The sequence below is a fragment of the Amphimedon queenslandica genome, unplaced genomic scaffold, assembly GCF_000090795.2.
Source record: "Amphimedon queenslandica unplaced genomic scaffold, v1.1 AMPQUscaffold_13140, whole genome shotgun sequence".
Classification (NCBI taxonomy): domain Eukaryota; kingdom Metazoa; phylum Porifera; class Demospongiae; order Haplosclerida; family Niphatidae; genus Amphimedon; species Amphimedon queenslandica.
In genome coordinates, this window is record NW_003546624.1 from 3,405 (window position 1) to 23,838 (window position 20,434).

The window sequence follows — 20,434 nt, forward strand, 5'->3', positions numbered from 1 at the left end:
GACTCCCATCACTGTGATCCTCGCCTTCAATGTGCATCACTGCAGTGGAGTCGCTAGACAACTCTTTTGAAATATTAACAACCAGAATAAGAACTTGAGCAAACGGCATAAAAATTGGAAGCAACTTTTGAAAAGCAATTTGACCTCCTGTATCAACGAGGTATAGCCATTGAGCACCTTCAAGACGATTCTCCTTCCCTGAACACTGTCGCACTCCGTCAAGTACTTTCTTTACTTCTTTACTCAGCGAACTTTCCTTCTCATCTCCAGGTGCTTCATTTTCATCTCCAGGCGTTCCATCTCCATTACCAGGTCTATCGGTGGCTTCATATTCATCAACAAATCCATCGTCAGTCTCATCAGCTGTTTCATTTCCTCTGGTTGGTTTCTTTTCATCAAGACCTTCACTGCCCTGATTTTCTAGTGGAGAATTGATGAATTTTTCTACTGCATCTTTTTTCAAAGCATTCTTAACAATTTCTTCTAACTCTGTGACATCCAATAGCTTGTACCGTTTCCCAGTGTCTCGTCTGTAGCAGTAGATACCAACTCTCGGCTCAGCAATACCGGTACTTGCTTTGATGTACTTTTCATCCAGTAGAAGTGACTTGAAACAGGTTTTACCAACACGAGCTTCTCCTTGAACTACAGCTTTGGTGAGATGACACATCACGATAGTCTTAAGTGCTTCACGATAGTGACGTAACTCTACAGACAAAAATTATTTAAAATTAAAAACATTAACTAATAAATAACATTAAATACATGTATTATTAATTTTACAAATTGGTAAAGAAACTGTCAATTAAATTTTTATTTCACTATTCATAATATGCTCAATGACATGTGACAGCAAAAATATGTTCCACCATTCACCAAAATTAATGTCAGTAATAAAACATGCAATATATTTATTGAGTGATAATAATATAATACCTGGAGAATCTTTATGAATAATATTCTTTCCTAAAAATAAATATAAAAAAGAAACTTCATATAAGACAAAACATAAATTGTATTATCAAAGCTTGTGTCATGTAAAACCACATAAGAATAAATAAAATATATTAAAATTATTATAATAATAACTTACTAATATAATCAGCTGCTGCTTTTTGACCAATGTCCTCAAGAGCAACACATAGAGAGGTCATTCTTGGACCTCCTTTATAATCAACAAGGTCAGCTTTCTGAAACCATTTCACTAGAAACTGCCTAAGACATCCTTGTTCATCTCCAGGATACTCAGCCTCAATAGCCTTATTTGTATCATAAGTTAATCCTAAAGGATAACCAAGAGATTTCCATTCCGTCGGTGAGAAGCCAGCTTCATTCAATGTGTCAAGTACATACTGTAAATCATTAACGTCTAAGAGAGGACCTGTGGAGTAATAGAACGTAAATTTATTATTAAAATCATAAGGATTGTCAATAGTCAATTAAATTATTATTTATTAATACAATACTTATACTACTGAAGGTATAAATATCATTATATTAGTACCAGCATTGTGAGTAGTGTAGTGGGTGTGGTTATTAATGCTAGACCACACCCACTCTGATCTAGCTAGCTAGCTTACCTCGTATCAATCTCTTTTCAATGTCTAATCTCGTGTCTAATGTATTAACTCCATCCACACCTTCCATTGGCATAGTATAACGTAGTCTAAAAACAGCATCAGGTGTAGCATGTACTGATATACTGCAGGAGGGAGGGTCAGGATAACCAGGTGTACCAACCTTATCAACATCACTTCTATATATCTATTGATACACACACACACACACACACACATTAATTATATATATACATGATACAAGTACTTACTCTAAAAGGTACTGTGAGAGGTTTAATAATCCATCCATCAGTGGTTCGCTTAGATTGTGGAGTATCAAACTTTAATTCAATATAATCACCTCTTGATGTAAGTGTAGAGTCTTGCTGGACAAATGTAAAGTTGATAATTTCTATTATTCCAACTGTCTTAGGGTGCTTCCTTTCCCTATACTGTAAATAAACACATTAATACACATACAATATACCTCATTATACTTACATCATCGAGTGTGTTTCCATCTTTAGCTACTGTAAATATTGCTACATATTCATTTAAACCTTTCTCCTCATAAAATAAGTATCCTTTATATTCAGTATTCCTTCCTAATGTAAAGTGAAATAAAGTGAATCAAACACTTTTAACACTTGATACTGACACAAGAGCTAACCTGATCCACCAGTGGCCATCTTGACAGTCTCACCTTAAGTTACAGAAAATAAATCATAATAGCATTGTAGAATACCATAGATAATAGAGACTACGTGCACAGCCAATAGTTGAAATCTGGATCAGGATTGATGCTAGCCTGAATCAGTCCTGAAATCAGTATTGGATCATGCAGTTTGGGCAATCAGTCACGATACAATGATGAAATCAGTTGCGACACTATCATGAAAAGGTTTTGCACTGGTTCAGGTCAGAGTATCAGGCATGATCAGCAATGATACTTGTCAGGACTGTAGCAGTTCTAATATCAGACTTGATTCGTTCATTTTGGGCAATTTTGCTGATTCAGGTATGATTACTATTGGCTGTGTATACTGAAATGTGTCTGTAAACCCTGTAAGAATGTGTCTGTAAGAATGGGCGTGGTTCCACTATTAATTAATTAGCCTATTTGATTATTAAGATAATGGATGAGCTAAGAAGGAGAGCTTTACAACGAGAAGAACTTGAAAAAGAAGCAGCCAGGGAACAAGACGACTCTCCAGCAGCAGAAGAGGATTTCCTAGAAGTAGAAGACCCTCTACTGGAGATACCAGTGGGAGACAAACACTATGACAAGAGGAAGAGCGTACTCCGTAGAACTACCTCTGAAGCTGCGTTAGGGTTCTTCATTCATTTGTGTCTCCTGATATACTGTACTGGTGTCAACGTGTATGACTCCACTGCTTATAAGAAGTGCAAGGAAAAGGACCTTGCTTATGACGGCCACGATAATTTTGGTTGGCGTTTTAAGTACCTCACATTTTTGACCATGGTATGTACATGTACATTATGTGCATTATGTACTGTATAGCAGGAAATTTTGGAAGGAGTTAAATTTGGCGAATTTAGCATTTTGATAGCCATTTACCAAATTAAAAATCCTCCATTTTGAGCCATTATACGCATCCTCAATGGCGCATCTCCAAAAATTAGCCAAATTAAAATTTGCCAATCACCAAAATTTAGCGATTTGCCAAATTCGACTCCCTCCAAATTTCCCGCTATAGGGTATGTTCTGTACAGTGTAACCTAAAATGCCTTTTGTTAAGGATTCTAAATTTATACAAAAGTGCCTATAAAACAAGGACACGTCTGTAAGTATGGTCCTCCCAATGTTCTCCAAAATGAAGAGGCTACACTGTGCATTGTATTAATGTGATCCATAGTAATAATTATTCTGGTTTTATTCCTTTCCTCTATCTCTTTATAGTGGGGACTGTTCTTATATTTCTTCATAGCATTCTTTACTGATATAGTTCCCCAGTCATTGGCTAAAGTTATGCTACATAGATTTACTGATTGGCTCTTCACTACAGTGGTCTGGCCCTTTGCCTGTGTAAGCTACACTAATAATAGTATTATTGATAAAAGAGGATATTGAAAGGACTCTCTATTATTCATAGTGTGTCTTCACGCTCTTTTTATTTGTGTAATGTTATAACTGTATTGTTTTGGGAATTTAGAATAACAATATTTATTTATTGTTATCAGATCGAGGTGATTCTGTTTTGGACCATGATGACCATTGATCCTAATTTATTGAAACGTCATGAAATATATGATATTTGTGTTCCTCCACTCCTTGATCATGCCCTGGTAAGTATCACTAATATTATGTTATTATACTAACAACCATTTCGCTCTTAGCACACTTTCCCTATTATTGTTGTACTGCTGGAGGCTTTGTTGGTCTATCACAGATACTCAAGTAATCTGGTAGCTGCTTTTTCAATATTTTCAGCAACTACAGGATATTTCATTTGGTAAATAGTGTATATATATTTGTATTATACTTCTGTCATTTACAATCAAGTTAACTCTCGATATTGTTTTAGGATTCTTATAGTATTTACTAAAATTAACAAATGGCCGTATGCTTTCATGTATCACTTGAATCCAGTGGCATTTATTATTTTCATGTTTGGCTGTACTATTTTTGGTGGATGCATTTATGCCATTGGTAGGATCATTGCGTCATTTAGATGGAGAGGTAAGACAGAATTGGAGAATGAAGAGATGTTATTTTTTTCAACTTTTGATGATACAGAGCGGTTTATGATACTGAAAGAGTTAGCCGAAGATGGTGATGAATCATTAGACGAAGATGAAGATTAGAATTATATAAATCATAATACATAATAGATACTAAAATAGGAATCATTACTTTCAATTTTAAAAAATAAAATATTACGCCTAAAATCAGTGAGGCTGCAAAGTATAGACTTTATTCACAGTTATTCTCAGATGCAGGAAATTGAGTGTATTTTTAACATTTTGTAATCAGTAAACCTCAGCCCAACCTCTCAAATATTTTCTCTTGGCTGCTATTATGGAGGGTAAGAACAAGCAAAGGTCAAAAGCTCAGAAGCGGGTTCAGGCTGAAGGAGAAGGCAGCAGCTCAAAGGCTGCAGCTTGTTGCTGGCATTTCCTTTGCCTCTGTGTGTACATTGCTATCTACTGGTATGACAGTAAGATTGTGAGCGAGTGCCCTGAGCCAGAGAAATATTTCGAAGGTAATGACAAATTTGGTGGAAGATGGAAGTACCTGACCTACATATCATGGGTGAGTGAGATGATTGCTTTAGTTGACAGATTTTCTCCATTTCTCTTTGTAGCAATTAATGTTGGCTTATTTCTTCATTGCTCTCATCAATGACTTCTTTTCTATTTTCTCTTCGTTCATCAGTTGGTTGTTCACATCAATTATTTGGCCTCTTGCTTGGGTAATAAATAATCTGCAACTATTTGCACTCTATTTTTTGTCATTTTGCAGGTAGTTACTATTTTCTTTTGGGTGCTCTATGCAATAGATCGAGAATCAATCTATCCTTCATTTCTTGACGAGTACCTCCCTCTAATGATTAACATTTGCTGGCATGTCGTCCTCTTTCCTGTGGTCATATTAGAAGTATGGATCATTAAACATCAGTATCCATCAGGTTTTGTAGCTGTCATGTCGATGCTCTGCCTTGGAGCATTATATACTATGTGGTGAGTGCCATGGCAGTAAGTAACATTACGATGAAGGTTGTGGTATGTATGGACAGGTGTTGTTAATTTGTTATTGCCAGTTGTAGTGTAAAGTTATGCATACGTGTAACCGGTAATTTTTGTGGGTCCTATATTTTGTAAAATCTACTACAATTCCAATTTGCAAATTTTAATTTCATGAATTCTACCACGTGTGCCATGTAGGTACAGTATTAAATTGATTTTCGTGGATTTTATTTTTGTGAATTAGGAAGAAATCCACGAAATTTGCAACCCTAAAAAAATAACCACTTATATTGTATAACTTTAAAATTAATACTGTAACTGCAAATAAGATGATTATGGAAGTGCATAATTGATCTTTATCTCCCTTTTATTTTTACTTTAGGACTATTGTCATACATAATAAAACAGGCAACTGGACGTATGGTTTTATGGAAAATTTCAATTATATTGGATTTTGTGTATTTTCACTGGTCTCGTCTTTCATTGGAATTGTTTTCTACTATATGGGTAGAGCCTTCGCCTTTTGTAGATGGGGACAATAAAAGAATATCTATTTTTTGCATTCTTTAATTTATTCATTGCTTGTTGAGACTATGAATAATTTAAAAAAATTAAAATGGGAGGAAAGCTTGGAAAGGAGAAAGGAAAGGGCAAAAAAGGCCCGGGCAGTAAAGCTCAAAGCAAAGAAGAAAAGAGTCCACAGCAAAACTTGAAGGCACCAAAAGCTAGCAATAAGTCCCTGGTTTGTGCTTGGCATTTCTTGTGCCTCTGTATCTACGCTGCTATACACTGGTATGATTATAAGCTGGTCTCTGAGTGTCCTAATCTGGAAAGATTCTTCCCTGGAGCATATGCGTTTGGTGGTAGATGGAAGTACCTGACAGCTATAACAATGGTGAGAAGACATATAAGTATAGCTGTTAAGCTTTGTTGTAGATAGACATAATATACGATGCATGCCCTTACAAAGTTTGAATCAATTTTTGATGATGTTTTACTCTTATTCTGTTTTCATCAGAACCTAATGCTAGTCTATTACTGCCTTGCTTTCTTCAATGACCTCTTTACCAATTTTACTTCATTCGTAAGCTGGTTCTTCACTACTACTATATGGCCTCTTGCTTGGGTAAGCAATGATGAATTAATTTTTATGATTATGCTTAACTTAAGGCTGAAAATAATCAACGTATGATCCTCTATCATTTTCCCTCGCATTTTCCTATGTCCCTGGTGTTATTTTTCCATTTTTCAGGTAGTGACTATCTTTTTCTGGGTATTGTATGCAATGGACAGGCAGCTCATCTATCCAAAGGTTATGGACGAATATTTCCCGGTTGCCATAAACATGTGTTGGCATGTCGTCCTCTTTCCTGTCGTTCTTCTTGAAGTTGCCATTGTCCAGCACCGCTATCCCTCTCATCTGGTCTCTGCCATCACTCTCTTCCTAATAGGAGGATCCTACACAATCTGGTAAATTGAACAATATATTCTTAGAGTCTTTTTAAAATTTTTTTCCAGGACAATTGTCGTTTATAATAATACGGGTAGATGGACTTACGGCTTCATGAGGGGTTTCAATTATCTTGGATTCTGTGCCTTCTCGCTGATATCGTCTTTTGTTTCTATTTTGTTTTATTATATTGGGAGGTTCTTGTCTGGATTGAGATGGGGCTGAAATAAATTTTAGTTTTTATTGTTCTTGAATTTATAATAATTTTTTTTGTGGAAAAAAAAATAATTTTTTGCTTTATTTTCTGGCTATCTCCGTTTCACCATGCACCCACGCATAATTCGGAGATAAACAGAGTTATACGGATATTTAATTTTTTTATTTAACAACTCTTTAGTTTGAGTTTCTAGAGTCGCTTCTCTCTCAGTCTCTCTTGCGTCAATTCCTGGCCGAATCCGCTTCCAGCAAAAAATCCTTTCTACTGGTCCAAGGAGAACAAAAGTAACACGTCAAGTTTGTTGTGCTTGTGCAGCTGTTTGTGGGCGTGGTCTGATATTCAAGAGAATCAAGCAACATGAGTGGTTGGTTCAAGAAACAAAGGTCAGGAGGGAGTCCTGGCTGGAAGAGGAAGAAAGATTCTCAAGAGGGACCAGGGTAAGATTGCATGACTAATGATATTTAAGCTGTCTTATTTTTATAATAGTGGTAGGAAGTTTGAGAGAGATGACTTAGTGATGTCCTTGCCTCCTCACATTCTCTCTTCTTCAAAGCAGCAGCAGCAGGTCTTACTCACAAGTGATAACATTGGCACACGTAATCCACTGGATTGGGAGTCCACTCCGGATAGTTTGAGGAAAAAGTTTCCGCACTGGAAGGAGCACAGTGTACCGTCACCTGGAATCAAGAAGAAAGATAATCGTTAGCTGCACTCTCTCTCTCTCTTTCTCTCCTCTCTTTCTTTTTGTTCTAACTTGCTCTCTCTCTCTCTCTCTTCTGTCTTCCTTTTTTGTTCTAACTTTATCTCTCTCTCTCTCTCTCTCTTCTGTCTTCCTTTTTTGTTCTAACTTTATCTCTCTCTCTCTCTCTCTCTCTCTCTCTCTCTCTCTCTCTCTCTCTCTCTCTCTCTCTCTCTCTCTCTAACTTGCTCTCTCTCTCTCTCTCTCTCTCTCTCTCTCTCTCTCTCTCTCTCTCTCTCCTCTCTTCCTTTTATGTTCTAACTTGCTCTCTCTTTCTCTCTCTCTCTCTTTTTCAAGACTTAACTTCTCCTACAACTAAGAAGTCAAGTCACGTTCCAGAAAATGCAATACCATACATAGTAAGTTACAATTGCTAATTTTATTATTATTATGTTGTTGTTGTTGTTTTTTGTTAAAATACATATAATGGACATGCATATACAAATGCCTACATGCAGCACACCCACTTAACACTTACTTCATACTTCATTATTCATTGCTTACTTGGCCCAGGTAGCAGGTTATGTATTAATGTTATTTTTACTGGAATTGGCTCCAGGGAAGTTTTTATGCACATTTTAGGCTTCCTAATTGATTATTATTAATGTACAATGAAATGTATATAAGTGTTTAATACAGTACTGTCTGCATATTAATTGTTAGGGTATTATTATTATGGTTTTAGGTGGGCCTCCAAGTTAATATACATGTACTTTGATGTGTGTACATGTACATGTACATGTATGTGTGCACTGAAATACATGTACATGTATATGTCTATATGTGTGATTGTGCATGTAGAAAAACAATTAATAGCACCTCTTTAATACTCTTTCTCTCCCTCCCTCCCCCTCTCCCTCCCCCCCCTCTCTCTCTCTCTCTTTCTCTCCCCCTCTTTCTCTCTCCCTTCCTCCCCCTCTCTCCCTCCTCCTCCCCCCCTCTCTCTCTCTTTTAGGTAATGGAGTGTGACACTTTAGCTAGCATTGCCTTAAAATTTGATACCACACCAAGTGATATTGCCAGAGCCAACAACAAGCTACTTGGTAACTCCTGTCCCATATGCCCTGGAGAAGTTAGTGCAGTGCACACACATACATACATGTACGTGTACATGTACATGTATACCCTTTCACATTGAAATAGATAAAAATGATAAAGTAATTATTATTAATGATGATATGAGATAAGGAATATGATAACAATTGTAATTCCTGATAAAATAATTTGGCAAAGGAAATTAGCATTAGTTATAATAAACTTAGCATATTTATTATTAACAGTGTTATGATCGTAACATTAATTTTATTTATGTATTTATTTATTATTTGTCTAGCTACTGTATATTCCCGATAGCAGTTTGAGAAGTGAAACTAGAAGTAAAAACTCCTCACCCGGGGATAATATCAAAAACAATAGAGAAGGAGAGAATGACAGTCAATGTAAGGAAGATAAAAAGGAAGAGATGATAGATAAACAGGATAAGATTGAATTCAAACCAGATGAAAACAAAACCAGCAACATAGTACAAGAGAGAGAAGATAAAGGGAATGAGAATGGAAGAGGAGAGGGAGAGGAGGAGGAGGAAGAAGAAGAAGGGTTCATTGAACAGGACATTGTGGATGAAATGTTTATATGTGTATCATCAAAATTCATGTCAGAACAGGTATGGCAATATCCACAAAAATGTTGGTGTTGTTATTATTATTATTATTATTATTATTTCTTTTTCCCTTCAGTTATGCGTTCACGGTAGTTTATTCTTAAAAACGGATCTAATAATGTTCAGACCGAATCCCAACGACCCACTGGTAGAGGACAATGGCCTAGGCCCCTATGAAGTGATGGTACCAATGAATGAGGTGGTTCATGCTTACCTGATGACATCCTACACCACACCATCAAGGTATAGTCCTCATTGTAATAAATTAATGATGATATATGTTTATTGCTATTTTAATTGGAAACAGTAATCCACATTTTCTACATTCACTCAACATAAGAGCATGTTCTATACATGTACTTTTATTTGTATCAGAAACAACAACAACAATAATAATAATCTCTCATAGCCATATTTTTTGATGGATTGCATCTAATTTCATGTACATGTTATAATAGTTTTATATTTTGATGAGAGCTAGACTGTGATGAGCTTATGAAAGCCTCTTTGTTGGTTTGTTCCTTTGATTGTGTTACTAGTGAAGGTGTTGATTAGATTAGCCAGATGGGGCCTCATGTTATTAACAAGAATACAACATACATGTAGAGAAGGGAAATGCTATTTCTACCTTATTCATGTACATGTATAGTATACTTTTATGCATACTTAATTGCATGTACATGTATATGAATTTAATATTATAGCAATTAACTGCAGTCAAATCTGTCTATTCCTTTGGACCCAATAATACTGTCCTGATGATGGAAGTGTCCTTATTTCAGAGGCTCATTAATACACATTTATATTGTATTGGGACTGATACTACCTGCCCTGAATCCTGATTATAGAAGTTATTTTAGAGTGTCCACCAATATGTATAGCAGGCTATACTCATAGGCGGCTGCAGGATTTGACTACTAGTCGGGCATGGGTGTGGCACAGGAAATGGGTTGGGCGCGCGAAGCGCGCCGCGATTTTGGCCACACCCTCTTTTGCGCACCCTTTTTAGCGCAATTTTTTGGTAGCGAAGGTTATTGTAATAAAGTAGTGGGTGGTGTAGCTCCAACACTGACTTCTGTAGTGGTAATACTACTAGTAGTAGTATTAGTAGAGGAAGTAGAAGAATAGGGTGATGGAGAATGAGCAACAATTGACTGTACATCAACTGTAGCTGTAAAAACTGTAGCTGTATCAACCACAAGACTGAGTAGACTGAGACTCATGATCATCAACTGATTCAGCAAGAGACTGACCTAAAGTAAGAATATGAGATAATCTGTATTATTGACTTCTATACTGTACTTACTAGGTTCACTTTGTAAACTTTTGTTCCTTTTTAGCAGGCTTGTTCACAAAGGACATAGTGAAGCTAGTCCAGGCTTTTAGACATTGCAACTGACAAGAAAAGAACACTAAAATAGCACTAAATAATGAAATGATTATGCTTTCTAGTGTTGCTGTGGTGGCCCACTGTGATTGGCACCAAAGTCTTACCACCTCCTCCTTTATTTAGTCTCTCTTCATCACCTTGTTATCAGCCTGCCATTTATGCATTCATAATTATAAGATTTTCATAAAAAATTGAAATTATAATTGCAATAACTGTTATTAACTATTAATTAACCATAGAATAACTATTAATTATGGTGATGTCACACTTCCGGTCAGAATTTTTGGTCGGGCATTGCCCCTAAATGCCCGACCCTGCAGCCGCCTATGGCTATACTGTACATGTACATGTACATGTACATGTATTAAGATTTTACATTTCTCTCTTTCTTCCCCCCTCTCTCTAGTACTGCCACAACTATCAGTCCTCCTTCTCAGTCTGTAGCCCCTCCCACCAGTACTGCCCCGCCCACTTTCTTCTCATCCGACAGTTCATCACACTTACCCTCTTCTCCGCCCACTCAAACTGATCAAGACCTCTTCGAAGGAAAAACTAACCCCCTACTAACCGACTCGGCACAACATTCCGATGTGACCACACCCATCACCAAAGACGACGCCTTCCCAGACGAACCACAGCCACAACAACAAGAAGAGACTGGGACAGACAGTAGAGAAAGGCTGGATACTTTAAACAGTTTGTTTGAAGAAGAGGAAGTGGAGAAAAGAGAAGAAGGTTGTTATGGGGAAGATTTGGTCCCCTCCCCATGGTGTTTCATGTATCTGAGAGTATCACAGAGTGCCCAACAGAGCCCGGCTAACCCGATCATTGGCATTGAGATACCAGTCCCTCGTAAGCAGAGGGCGTCCTCACCGAATATACAAGCAGTCAGGACCTGGTTCATATTTGCCATCCCTACACCTAGGTATGAGATGTACAGTATAAGTATGAGATGTATAGTATAGGTATGAGATGTACAGTATAGGTATGAGATGTACAGTATAGGTATGAGATGTACAGTATAAGTATGAGATGTACAGTATAGGTATGAGATGTACAGTATAAGTATGAGATGTACAGTATACATGTAGGTATGAGATGTACAGTATAGGTATGAGATGTACAGTATAGGTATGAGATGTACAGTATAAGTATGAGATGTACAGTATAGGTATGAGATGTACAGTATAAGTATGAGATGTACAGTATACATGTAGGTATGAGATGTACAGTATAGGTATGAGATGTACAGTATAAGTATGAGATGTACAGTATAAGTATGAGATGTACATGTACGTATACAGTAGGTATGAGATATACAGTATAGGTATGAGATGTACATGTACAGTAGTGATTAATAATGTTTTTGATATGTGAAATATGATTAATAATCCAATGTACATGTTCAAGTGTTAATTAAAATGCAGCAAATACTGTTTATGTAAGAGCGTAGTGACAACAGGATAGTAATAATAATATAGAAATAAATAAGATGAGTATGAATAGATGAAAAAATATATATATTAATTTATTTATTGAATGTTAATGTTCTCATGTACAATGTATATTCAGCTCTTACACTAATGTTATTAATACAATGATGATTTTGATTTCTTTTAAAATTATATTTCTTGCTTTTATCTCTCTCTCTCCCTCTCTCTAGACTAAAGGATATTTTTAATTTCGTATTCAAGCATCATCCTTCATCAAAAAGTGACACTAACATGGCTTCAATGTCATCAGTTGATGATGAATTGTCCGATGATAAGAGGCTTGAAATAATTAATCTTAGGGGACAATATTCAGACGTAAGTAAACAAAGTCATTATTATTAATCTCTGATACATATGTGTTAGATACTCTCCCTAAATAATTACCCACTCTTGATACCACCATACATGCTCTTATGTATCCATGTGCAGTGTACATATACATAATACATGTACATGTTTTTATGTTGTGCAGAATGTTTGAGCAGATTTTGATCAAAATTGGATTTTTAAATGAATTTTAAAGTTGCTAGAAAAATCTTGCCAAAGACGGTCTTTGACCAAATTTTATCAAATATGGCTACGAAAGAATTCATCATTTTTATTACATCGAATACATCCCCTGATTCATGATGTACATGTAATTATGGTAGTTAATTATAATTTTCTTTTGTAGGACTCACTTGTTTTGAGTGAAACTCATTTTGCCTCCTCGTGGGAAGTAAGTACAGTACACTAGCTCTCATGAGTAGTCACTTTATTGTTGTCATTATTTTAGATATTTTCTGTCAGAGATTTCCAGCCTCTTAAGTAAGCCATACAATCATGAAAATAATAAATAAATAAAAAAACAAACAAAATTATAGCAATACAGTGATGCAAACTGCTCGTTCAGAGTTGTACGTGTATCTATAAATCACTGTGTGTGTGTGTGTGTGTGTGTGTGTGTCTACTGCATGCATGCATGATGTACATGTATATCAGTATAATGTACTATAAAAGTTTCTCAATAATTGGTCTTGAGGGGATTTTTATTAGTTAGGGGGAACAGGAAAGGTCAAGTGAGGTCAGATGATCTAGTGTCCGGTATGTAAGGAGATCTACCACTGTTCTAGGCTACTGCTTCTTTTGGTATTATTTTTATGTCCTTAGCCATCATTATGCCATCATCATTCCTGTATGATATTTATAGTAGTGGCATTACATTCTGTTAAAGTCATTCACAGATTGTTAGGAGCAGCACTTCAGTTCAGCCTTGTAGTCTCGTTCTAAATTCATTTACTTGCACTTCCTTTAAATGACATACTCTCATTACTCTATAGCATTCATAATTCAATTGTAATGTGTCCCATGTCTTGTATCTGTACAATGTGTTAGTGTAGTGTAGCCATAAAGGGACTCTATAAAAGCTTGAGCTTTGTGGTAGCATAGTATCAGAGCTATAGCTGTGGTAGAGTAGCAGTCTATTGAGAGAGGAGCACTACTAGCCGTGATGGAGTTGTTACATATTCGTTGCTTTCTTCCTTGGTTCTTCAAGAGACCTAGAGCCATTTCAATTTTGTTGTCGTCGGACGATTATGACAATATTGTTAAGAATCGTAGGAGGTAAGACAAAACCTGCCTACACAGGAGGTGGCCCATTCTGGTGTTATGAATTATGGGACATTGTTCCCTGTAGCTAGTAACTTTAATATTATTTAACTGTAGTCTATTCTACTCTTGGATGCATGGAGACTTGGAAAGGAGCAACGAGAGAATGAGAATAATAGCATTTCCTAATATTTAGAGTGATTAAAATAACCCAAAGCAATTTTTAGTTACATTTATTTATGTTTCTTTTCCTTTTTTCCTACAGAATAGAATGCATGGAGGTAGAGAGTAATCTCCCACTACCAAGACTAGCAGAAAGCTCGGATTACCTAACCAACAAGCACTTAAGAAAAGTACATAAGATAATGTTTATTTTTGTGTGATAATTATCCTCTCACTCTTTCTTTTAGTTGACACTCAATCTAGTCAGCTCTGCTGTGGGTCGTGATTGGAGCCTAGTATACAGCACAGCAAGGCATGGCATCAGCCTTCAGACTCTGTATAGGAATATGGCTAACTATGGAGACTCTCCTACAGTACTGCTAGTAAAGGATGAAACTGGAAAGGTATGTGAACTGGATACGACTGCCAGTCTGACTGGTTTTAAACCGGTTCTGCCTGTATGGATAGGATGCTATAATAGGAATTGAGATTTGTACTTGATCTACATGTAAAAGTACATGTATAATGCTTTGCTGCTTATAGGCTCATTCATATTATTATTATTTATTTTAATCTTTATATTAATGAGCAAATGGAAGAACAGCAGTAGCAGTCACAAAATAATTTATAATAAGTTAAAATTTAAATTTATATGAAATAAGTTAAAAATTAAGGATAGAAGGGTTAATAGGAGCATCATCTTCAATCAACATTGGTCTTAATCTTTATTATTATTATTATTATTATCATTATTTTTTCTAGTTGTTTGGTGCGATGCTGTCCAGTCCCATAAGACGGAGTGATAGGTTTTACGGAACTGGAGAGTCTCTTTTATTCTCTTTTGACGAAGAGGGCGAGATTAAAGTCTACCCGTGGGCTGGAAATAACGACTACGTGATCAAAGGAAGTGGAGACAGCATAGCAATAGGAAGCGGAGAGTAAGTGGGCGTGGTTTTGATTTTAATTAAATTTTGATGACTTGACTGAAAATTTTATTTTTCTTGCTATTATTATTTTTATTTTTCTTCTAGTGGTCATTTTGGCTTGTGGCTAGATGAAGGCTTTTACCACGGGAGCAGTTTCAAGTGTCGGACATTTAATAATGAGCCGCTTGCAAGTTCGGAAGACTTTATAATTTTTGGGGTAGAAGTATGGGGCTTTGAAGGTTTTGAATAACAAGTAGCCGTTTTAATTATATAATTTCCCTCCATCTCTTCTCTCTCTCTTTTTTGCTACTTCAATTGTAAATAACGATGATGACATTAAAAATTAATTTTTAACCACTTCGATCCATCCCTCTCTCTTTCTCTCCATAGACATTAATTCTTATGGCCATGAAGGGTTTATTAATTATTATTTTAATTATTATTAATAATTATTATGTACTACATGTATAATAATCACAGTGTAACATGTTATTGTTATTATTGTTGAATGTCAAAAATAATCGTTCTGTCTGTGTTGTTCTTTTAATTGTTGTTGTTATTATTTGTCGGCTTCCAAGTCGATGCCATATTTGGTCTTGAGGAGTTCGATTTGATCTTGCTTTAGATCTTTGTTCATCTTCTTAAAGGCCTGAAAGAGAGAGACAGTGAGATTTCAAAAGACATTTCTAGGCCCAATTTTTATTACATTTTCTGATACATAATTATTGATAAACTTAGGTATGTGGTAATTTTGAGCTGATTCCAACTAAAAATTTGCATGTTATGGCCATTTTTAAGAAGTAGCAAATTTTCTTTAAAATCATGGACTATAGCCCATGGTTTTTTTCCAAAAAATGGCTTTGAAATCACCCCTATTTTTATTACATTTCCTAATACATATTGATGTCCTTATGCTATGTAAAAAGTTTGAGCTAATTTTGAGCACAGATTCTAGAGTTATGAGTATTTTTTTTAAACTAGCAAATTTTGAAAAAATGCCCATGGTTTTTTCCAAAAAATGGCCCCGAAATGACCCCAAATTTTTATTACATTTTCTGATACATATTGATGTTCTTATGCTGTGTAGAAAGTTTGAGGTGATTTGGACTTTAATTTTTCGAGTTACAGCCATTTTAAGAAAATGCCAAAATTATGAAAAATACCCAAGGCTATAGCCCATGGTTTTTACAAAAAATGGCCCCGAAATGACCCCAAATTTTTATTACATTTTCTGACACATATTGATGTTCTTATGCTGTGTAGAAATTTTGAGCTGATTCTGATTTCAATTTTTTGAGTTACAACCATTTTAAGAAAACGTCAAAAGTCTGAAAAATACCCAAGGCTATAGCCCATGGTTTCTCCAAAAAATGGCCCCGAAATGACCCCAAATTTTTATTATATTTTCTGATACATATTGATGTCCTTATGCTGTGTAGAAAGTTTGAGGTGATTTGAACTTTAATTTTTCAAGTTACAGCCATTTTAAGAAAATGCCAAAATTATGAAAAATACCCAAGGCCCATGGTTTTTACAAAAAATGGCCCCAAAATGACCCCAAATTTTTATTACATTTTCTGATACATATTGATGTCCTAATGCTATGTAGAAAGTTTAAGCTGATTCCGATGACAAATTCTTAAGTTATGAGCATTTTTAGAAAAACATTGAAATGTCTCACCTTATGCGGTTGATAATAGAGTACCACCAGGTATCTGTTGCAAACGTTGAAACCTGACAAATGCTCACAGGCATTCTTAGCATCAAATATATCCTCGTACACAACAAACGCAGTTCCACGAGTATTTGGAGCAATACCTCTACATTTAAAAAAATCAAAATAATATTTAGTCATTTGAGTGTCACATTATACACACATGTATACTCACAATCTTATTTGTCTGATTGGTCCATATTTTCCAAATATGTCATACATTTCCTCAGTCGATACTTCAAAGGGAAGGTTCCTCACGTATAGGATCCTGTTAACTTCAGGAGGCAGACGAACCTACATACAATCGGAGGAAAAAGACAAGAGATTATTGCCATTATTTATTTAGACCCATTTATCACTGTATTGAGACTCTATTGCTATACAATGATATAACTCAAACTCTAAGGATCACATCCATGCATATATTAGTAACATACTTCACTCTCTTTGGACTAAAATGTAGAAACTTACGTTTGCTCTTCTTGCTGCCGCTAACGCCATCTTTCCGTACTGTTTTTTTTTCTACTATGACGTCACATCATGACGTCAGGACAGAAACCGGATGTGTGAAGGTGAATTAATGAATAAGAATTTTAAGAATAATTTAGCTATAAGTTGGGAATAATAGGTAATTTTTTTGGAATAATGAACATTGTTGACAGAATAGAAATTGACAAAACAAAACATTATGCTTAAAGCAGTTAAGTTTTGAAAGTGATATCTAAAAAATAATAGTTTCATATACAGCTGGAGTAGTGGATGAGCCTGTAGGAGGATTAGCTGCAGTAATGGTGTGTCTCTGAGAATATGCCACGTTCTCTTGTACATTAACAATTGCTGCATACACTTCATTAGATGCTGAAGGAATTGATAATGTATTACCTAAAGCTGTCACTTCTTTATCACTAGCAGATTTTTTATATTCTAAACAGAACAAATAGTATGAATCAAATAATAATCATTATACTTTTTCTCAAGCAGAGATGCTGTAAAGCAAAGAGTATTATAAATACTATCAGTATTATAAATATGCTGATTGTTATACCAGCAATGGCACCACTTGATAATCCTAAATAAAAATGAACTGAAAAATAAGAACAAGGTATGAAGCTATTAACCTGATCGATCAACAGTTTGAGGTGTACTGGTAGGAGTATTAGTAATAATAGAACCAGTAGTAGTTGATATACTAGCAGAGAGGCTAGCAGTAACTGATGTAGTAATGATGGATACAGTAGTACTGAATACTGCAGCAATGTAATGTATTGTAGTGACACATTAGAAATAATTATTATACTCACTTGGATCAATAGTAAAAACTTGAATAATATTATCTGAAGCACCATATTGATTGATGGTTACTATACTGACTGATACTGACCCACCATTAGGTATACTAATATCAATATTAACGATATCATTAGACTGATAATTATCGAAATGATGTGTAGTAGAACTTATAATAGATCCATCAGATACATTAGTAACATTAACAATAAACCTAATATTAGTATCACCAGGATACATTGTTCGTACTCTTAATACTAGTGAACCAGGAGATGTTACAGCATCAGTAATCACTGGAGATGAAGGAATACCTACAGAGAGAAAGAGAGTGGGGGATAGCGAGGGTGATGTTAACTATTTAATTAGACAAACTGACAATAAAATACAACCAAATCCAATTATGTAAGTAGCCAAGAGTAGGTTTATACCAATCATTAATGATTGCTTAATATGCTTCATAAGTTTACTCTACCCTCCCCGGCACTCTCTCTTGAAATTCTTTTTCTATTTCACATTCTTTTACCTTGCACAGTTAGATAATGTATTTGTGACTCATTCCCAGCCAAACTACTAGCAGTACATCGATACAATCCTGTGCTAGTATAGCACACATTATGCAAGGTGAGAGCTTTAAGAGAAGAGAGAGGAACACCATCTTGTCTTGACCAAGTATACTTTAGGTCAGTTCCAGTGATAGAACAATGGAGTGTAATGCTTTCACCAATCAATACAGTACTAGCTATTGTACTATTAGCAGTCAATTTTGGAATAACTGGAAAGAGAGGGGAATAGAGACAACTGAACAGAAACTAAATTTTGTTAAGTGGGGAATGAGTAGCAGATAAACAATGCTTGAATGGATTAACATACACTTATGTGTATGTCAATATGCATGTCAATCCATTCAAGCATCATTTACAATGTACATAAATACAATAATGTCCCAACAATAATTTGCAGACAATATTACATAAAATAATTATTCATAATACTTACAATATGCAGTGACTGTTCTGTTGGTGGTAAGTTTAAAATTGGTTGGTGTAACGGAGACTTCACAAGAATATTCATCAAATATTAAGGAGAAATTAACATTTAGCACACTTGAATTACCAGCCAATAAAACACTGGGGAAAAAAGGGGGAAATGTGTGTCATTGCATGTGTTAAAACTCACAATTCTTGGCTATTGTTACTTCTCCCTCTCCAAGTGTAGCCACTAGCATTCCTACCAGGACTGTAAAACCGACAGTGCAATGATTCAGTATGTCCTTCAATAAGAAAACCAGCAATGGAAAGAGAATAATCTAAAAACAGAGCAATAAAGTAAAAATCCCTCTCAGGCTCTCAGTACATATATTTTTCTCTCTTTCTTCCCTTACTTTGTCCAGTAATGCTTTCATTTATTTCTTGGATTACACTGCCATCAGAATGTGCTTGACATGTTAAAATACCAGCAGTGGCCATACCAAATGCATTTATAGTCAATTGAAGCTGTTTGCCAGCATGAGAAGGTAAAGGTACTGTCTCAATTGTAATATTATCATTAGTAGAGAGTGTCTGACTGTTCAGCTTGAAGGAAAGTGAATCATGACTAGAATTATCAGTGAAGCAATAAATGGTGAAAGACTCTCCTGGATATGGCTGCAATAATACTTTTGAGGCAGGAGTATACACCCACACTAAACTTCCTAGAGAGAGAGGAGAGAAAGAGGAGAGAGAAAGAGGAGAGAGGAGAGAGAGAGAGAGGGTTGGTGATCAGCTTAGAGGGAGCTAGGCTTTACCTTGTACTGGTGCAGATATGATAGTAAGCCCAATAAGTAGATCTACAAACAAGAAATGTGACAGGAACATGTTGAATGAATAAAGACTAGAGTATAGTAAAGCAAGAGAGATTTGCTATGGAATGATAATTTAATTGTCATTCCATAGCAAACAAGCATGTAGATCTAAAACCTGACAATAAAATCAAAACTGATGCCTCAGGGGTCAAAAGGCCAACCAACTTACAGTTCACCGTAGATAATGGTGCAGCATTATTATTGAACGGGTGGACAAAAGTGGCCAAACTGCATATCTGCTTTTTAGTGATGATAAATGTTGAAAATGCCCCTTTTTATAGACTTTTAGACTTTGAATTACTGGAATTTGGTTAAAGGAAAGATATGTGCATAAGTATTCATATAGTCAACTTTTAGCATTTTGAGATTTGCATATTTGCAGATTGTTGAATGTGACAATCTAGCTAACATTCACTATCTGACAATATCAATTTCTGCATATTTACATTTGGCAGCTTGCATCTACAAAAGTTCAGTCTTATACTTTGCTATAACTGCATACCTGCAAACCTGGAAATCTACATTTTGCAGCTACAGCAATTTTTGCTGGCTTCTTGCTGCAGAGCCTTTGCTGGTGCTGCTGCACATGAAAGCTATTGTGTATTTACACCTTTCAGGTGAGATTAGCTAGTAATGATACTATTGTTATTATTATTATCAAGAGTAGATAATTAGTTAGGGAGAGTGTCTAACCGCCCTATAGTA

At 35.5% G+C, this 20,434-nt stretch overlaps 7 protein-coding genes and 2 long non-coding RNA genes across 10 annotated transcripts in view; 5 read left to right on the forward strand and 4 right to left on the reverse strand.

Annotated features, from left to right (window-relative positions):
* Nucleotides 1–2,595, reverse strand: part of LOC109584982 (uncharacterized) — a 4,816-nt gene extending 2,221 nt beyond the window's left edge. The window contains exons 1-7 of the mRNA XM_020000883.1: nt 2,227–2,595; nt 2,058–2,161; nt 1,829–2,008; nt 1,581–1,764; nt 1,094–1,381; nt 937–966; nt 4–708 (exon numbers count right to left, since the gene is read on the reverse strand). Of these exons, the coding sequence (XP_019856442.1) occupies nt 4–708; nt 937–966; nt 1,094–1,381; nt 1,581–1,764; nt 1,829–2,008; nt 2,058–2,161; nt 2,227–2,245 (1,510 nt within the window). The 5' untranslated portion in view covers nt 2,246–2,595. The remainder of the gene's footprint in view (nt 1–3; nt 709–936; nt 967–1,093; nt 1,382–1,580; nt 1,765–1,828; nt 2,009–2,057; nt 2,162–2,226) is intronic.
* A 67-nt stretch (nt 2,596–2,662) lies between these two features.
* On the forward strand, nt 2,663–4,487 carry LOC100637136 (androgen-dependent TFPI-regulating protein-like). The gene is made up of 6 exons (XM_011407898.2): nt 2,663–3,039; nt 3,478–3,603; nt 3,759–3,863; nt 3,915–4,030; nt 4,103–4,257; nt 4,315–4,487. Exons 1-6 carry the CDS (start codon nt 2,692–2,694, stop codon nt 4,380–4,382), a joined length of 918 nt encoding a protein of 305 aa, XP_011406200.1. The 5' UTR covers nt 2,663–2,691; the 3' UTR covers nt 4,383–4,487.
* Nucleotides 4,488–4,596: 109 nt separating this feature from the next.
* LOC100637516 (androgen-dependent TFPI-regulating protein-like) lies at nt 4,597–5,806 on the forward strand. The gene is made up of 4 exons (XM_003389124.2): nt 4,597–4,830; nt 4,883–4,990; nt 5,041–5,258; nt 5,647–5,806. Exons 1-4 carry the CDS (start codon nt 4,597–4,599, stop codon nt 5,804–5,806), a joined length of 720 nt encoding a protein of 239 aa, XP_003389172.1.
* Nucleotides 5,807–5,872: 66 nt separating this feature from the next.
* On the forward strand, nt 5,873–15,235 carry LOC100637641 (oxidation resistance protein 1-like). The gene is made up of 17 exons (XM_020000887.1): nt 5,873–6,159; nt 6,283–6,390; nt 6,517–6,734; nt 6,783–7,368; nt 7,418–7,632; nt 7,968–8,029; nt 8,626–8,742; nt 9,004–9,333; nt 9,407–9,573; nt 11,127–11,645; nt 12,384–12,528; nt 12,887–12,931; nt 12,989–13,020; nt 14,066–14,153; nt 14,211–14,366; nt 14,725–14,900; nt 14,994–15,235. Exons 4-17 carry the CDS (start codon nt 7,289–7,291, stop codon nt 15,136–15,138), a joined length of 2,277 nt encoding a protein of 758 aa, XP_019856446.1. The 5' UTR covers nt 5,873–6,159; nt 6,283–6,390; nt 6,517–6,734; nt 6,783–7,288; the 3' UTR covers nt 15,139–15,235.
* Nucleotides 5,881–6,939, forward strand: LOC105314010 (androgen-dependent TFPI-regulating protein-like). Its single transcript, XM_020000884.1, has 5 exons — nt 5,881–6,159; nt 6,201–6,233; nt 6,283–6,390; nt 6,517–6,734; nt 6,783–6,939. Exons 1-5 carry the CDS (start codon nt 5,881–5,883, stop codon nt 6,937–6,939), a joined length of 795 nt encoding a protein of 264 aa, XP_019856443.1.
* LOC109584987 (uncharacterized) lies at nt 10,376–10,724 on the reverse strand. Its single transcript, XR_002186259.1, has 2 exons — nt 10,637–10,724; nt 10,376–10,583 (listed from the first exon to the last, which is right to left on the reverse strand). It is a non-coding gene; the product is annotated as an uncharacterized LOC109584987 (long non-coding RNA).
* LOC109584986 (uncharacterized) lies at nt 10,498–10,929 on the forward strand. The gene is made up of 2 exons (XR_002186258.1): nt 10,498–10,588; nt 10,640–10,929. It is a non-coding gene; the product is annotated as an uncharacterized LOC109584986 (long non-coding RNA).
* Nucleotides 15,236–15,377: 142 nt separating the features above from the next.
* On the reverse strand, nt 15,378–17,142 carry LOC100637262 (splicing factor 3B subunit 6-like). Its single transcript, XM_003389122.3, has 4 exons — nt 17,074–17,142; nt 16,778–16,896; nt 16,570–16,708; nt 15,378–15,537 (listed from the first exon to the last, which is right to left on the reverse strand). The coding sequence occupies exons 1-4, from the start codon at nt 17,101–17,103 to the stop codon at nt 15,448–15,450; spliced, it is 378 nt and encodes a 125-aa protein (XP_003389170.1). The 5' UTR covers nt 17,104–17,142; the 3' UTR covers nt 15,378–15,447.
* Nucleotides 17,143–17,193: 51 nt separating this feature from the next.
* On the reverse strand, nt 17,194–19,945 carry LOC109584985 (uncharacterized). 2 transcript variants are annotated; one of them, XM_020000889.1, is made up of 9 exons: nt 19,673–19,945; nt 19,271–19,579; nt 19,066–19,159; nt 18,886–19,016; nt 18,413–18,661; nt 17,904–18,200; nt 17,721–17,849; nt 17,570–17,671; nt 17,194–17,526 (listed from the first exon to the last, which is right to left on the reverse strand). In XM_020000889.1, exons 1-9 carry the CDS (start codon nt 19,740–19,742, stop codon nt 17,324–17,326), a joined length of 1,584 nt encoding a protein of 527 aa, XP_019856448.1. In that variant the 5' UTR covers nt 19,743–19,945; the 3' UTR covers nt 17,194–17,323. The 2 variants fall into 2 exon arrangements, with proteins under 2 accessions (XP_019856448.1, XP_019856447.1); XM_020000888.1 differs by having other exon boundaries at nt 19,066–19,195.
* Nucleotides 19,946–20,434: the final 489 nt, after the last annotated feature.

Excerpts from the sequence above, each read along its gene's own strand:
- LOC100637262 (XM_003389122.3), bottom strand. The coding sequence starts at position 17,103 with ATGGCGTTAGCGGCAGCAAGAAGAGCAAAC. Across the intron at positions 16,709-16,777 it reads CCAATCAGACAAATAAGATT|AGGTATTGCTCCAAATACTC; the intron begins GTGAGTATACAT and ends TTTTAAATGTAG. Across the intron at positions 15,538-16,569 it reads TCTATTATCAACCGCATAAG|GCCTTTAAGAAGATGAACAA; the intron begins GTGAGACATTTC and ends TCTCTCTTTCAG.
- LOC100637136 (XM_011407898.2), top strand. The coding sequence starts at position 2,692 with ATGGATGAGCTAAGAAGGAGAGCTTTACAACGAGAAGAACTTGAAAAA. Across the intron at positions 3,040-3,477 it reads ACCTCACATTTTTGACCATG|TGGGGACTGTTCTTATATTT; the intron begins GTATGTACATGT and ends ATCTCTTTATAG. Across the intron at positions 3,864-3,914 it reads CACTCCTTGATCATGCCCTG|CACACTTTCCCTATTATTGT; the intron begins GTAAGTATCACT and ends TTTCGCTCTTAG.
- LOC109584985 (XM_020000888.1), bottom strand. The coding sequence starts at position 19,742 with ATGTTCCTGTCACATTTCTTGTTTGTAGATCTACTTATTGGGCTTACT. Across the intron at positions 19,196-19,270 it reads TGAAAGCATTACTGGACAAA|ATTATTCTCTTTCCATTGCT; the intron begins GTAAGGGAAGAA and ends CTCTGTTTTTAG. Across the intron at positions 17,672-17,720 it reads TCAAACTGTTGATCGATCAG|GATTATCAAGTGGTGCCATT; the intron begins GTTAATAGCTTC and ends ATTTTTATTTAG.
- LOC100637516 (XM_003389124.2), top strand. The coding sequence starts at position 4,597 with ATGGAGGGTAAGAACAAGCAAAGGTCAAAAGCTCAGAAGCGGGTTCAG. Across the intron at positions 4,991-5,040 it reads TTATTTGGCCTCTTGCTTGG|GTAGTTACTATTTTCTTTTG; the intron begins GTAATAAATAAT and ends GTCATTTTGCAG. Across the intron at positions 5,259-5,646 it reads GGAGCATTATATACTATGTG|GACTATTGTCATACATAATA; the intron begins GTGAGTGCCATG and ends TTTTTACTTTAG.
- LOC105314010 (XM_020000884.1), top strand. The coding sequence starts at position 5,881 with ATGGGAGGAAAGCTTGGAAAGGAGAAAGGAAAGGGCAAAAAAGGCCCG. Across the intron at positions 6,160-6,200 it reads ACCTGACAGCTATAACAATG|ATAGACATAATATACGATGC; the intron begins GTGAGAAGACAT and ends GCTTTGTTGTAG. Across the intron at positions 6,735-6,782 it reads GGAGGATCCTACACAATCTG|GACAATTGTCGTTTATAATA; the intron begins GTAAATTGAACA and ends ATTTTTTTCCAG.
- LOC100637641 (XM_020000887.1), top strand. The coding sequence starts at position 7,289 with ATGAGTGGTTGGTTCAAGAAACAAAGGTCAGGAGGGAGTCCTGGCTGG. Across the intron at positions 7,369-7,417 it reads GATTCTCAAGAGGGACCAGG|TGGTAGGAAGTTTGAGAGAG; the intron begins GTAAGATTGCAT and ends TTTTTATAATAG. Across the intron at positions 8,030-8,625 it reads AAAATGCAATACCATACATA|GTAATGGAGTGTGACACTTT; the intron begins GTAAGTTACAAT and ends TCTCTCTTTTAG.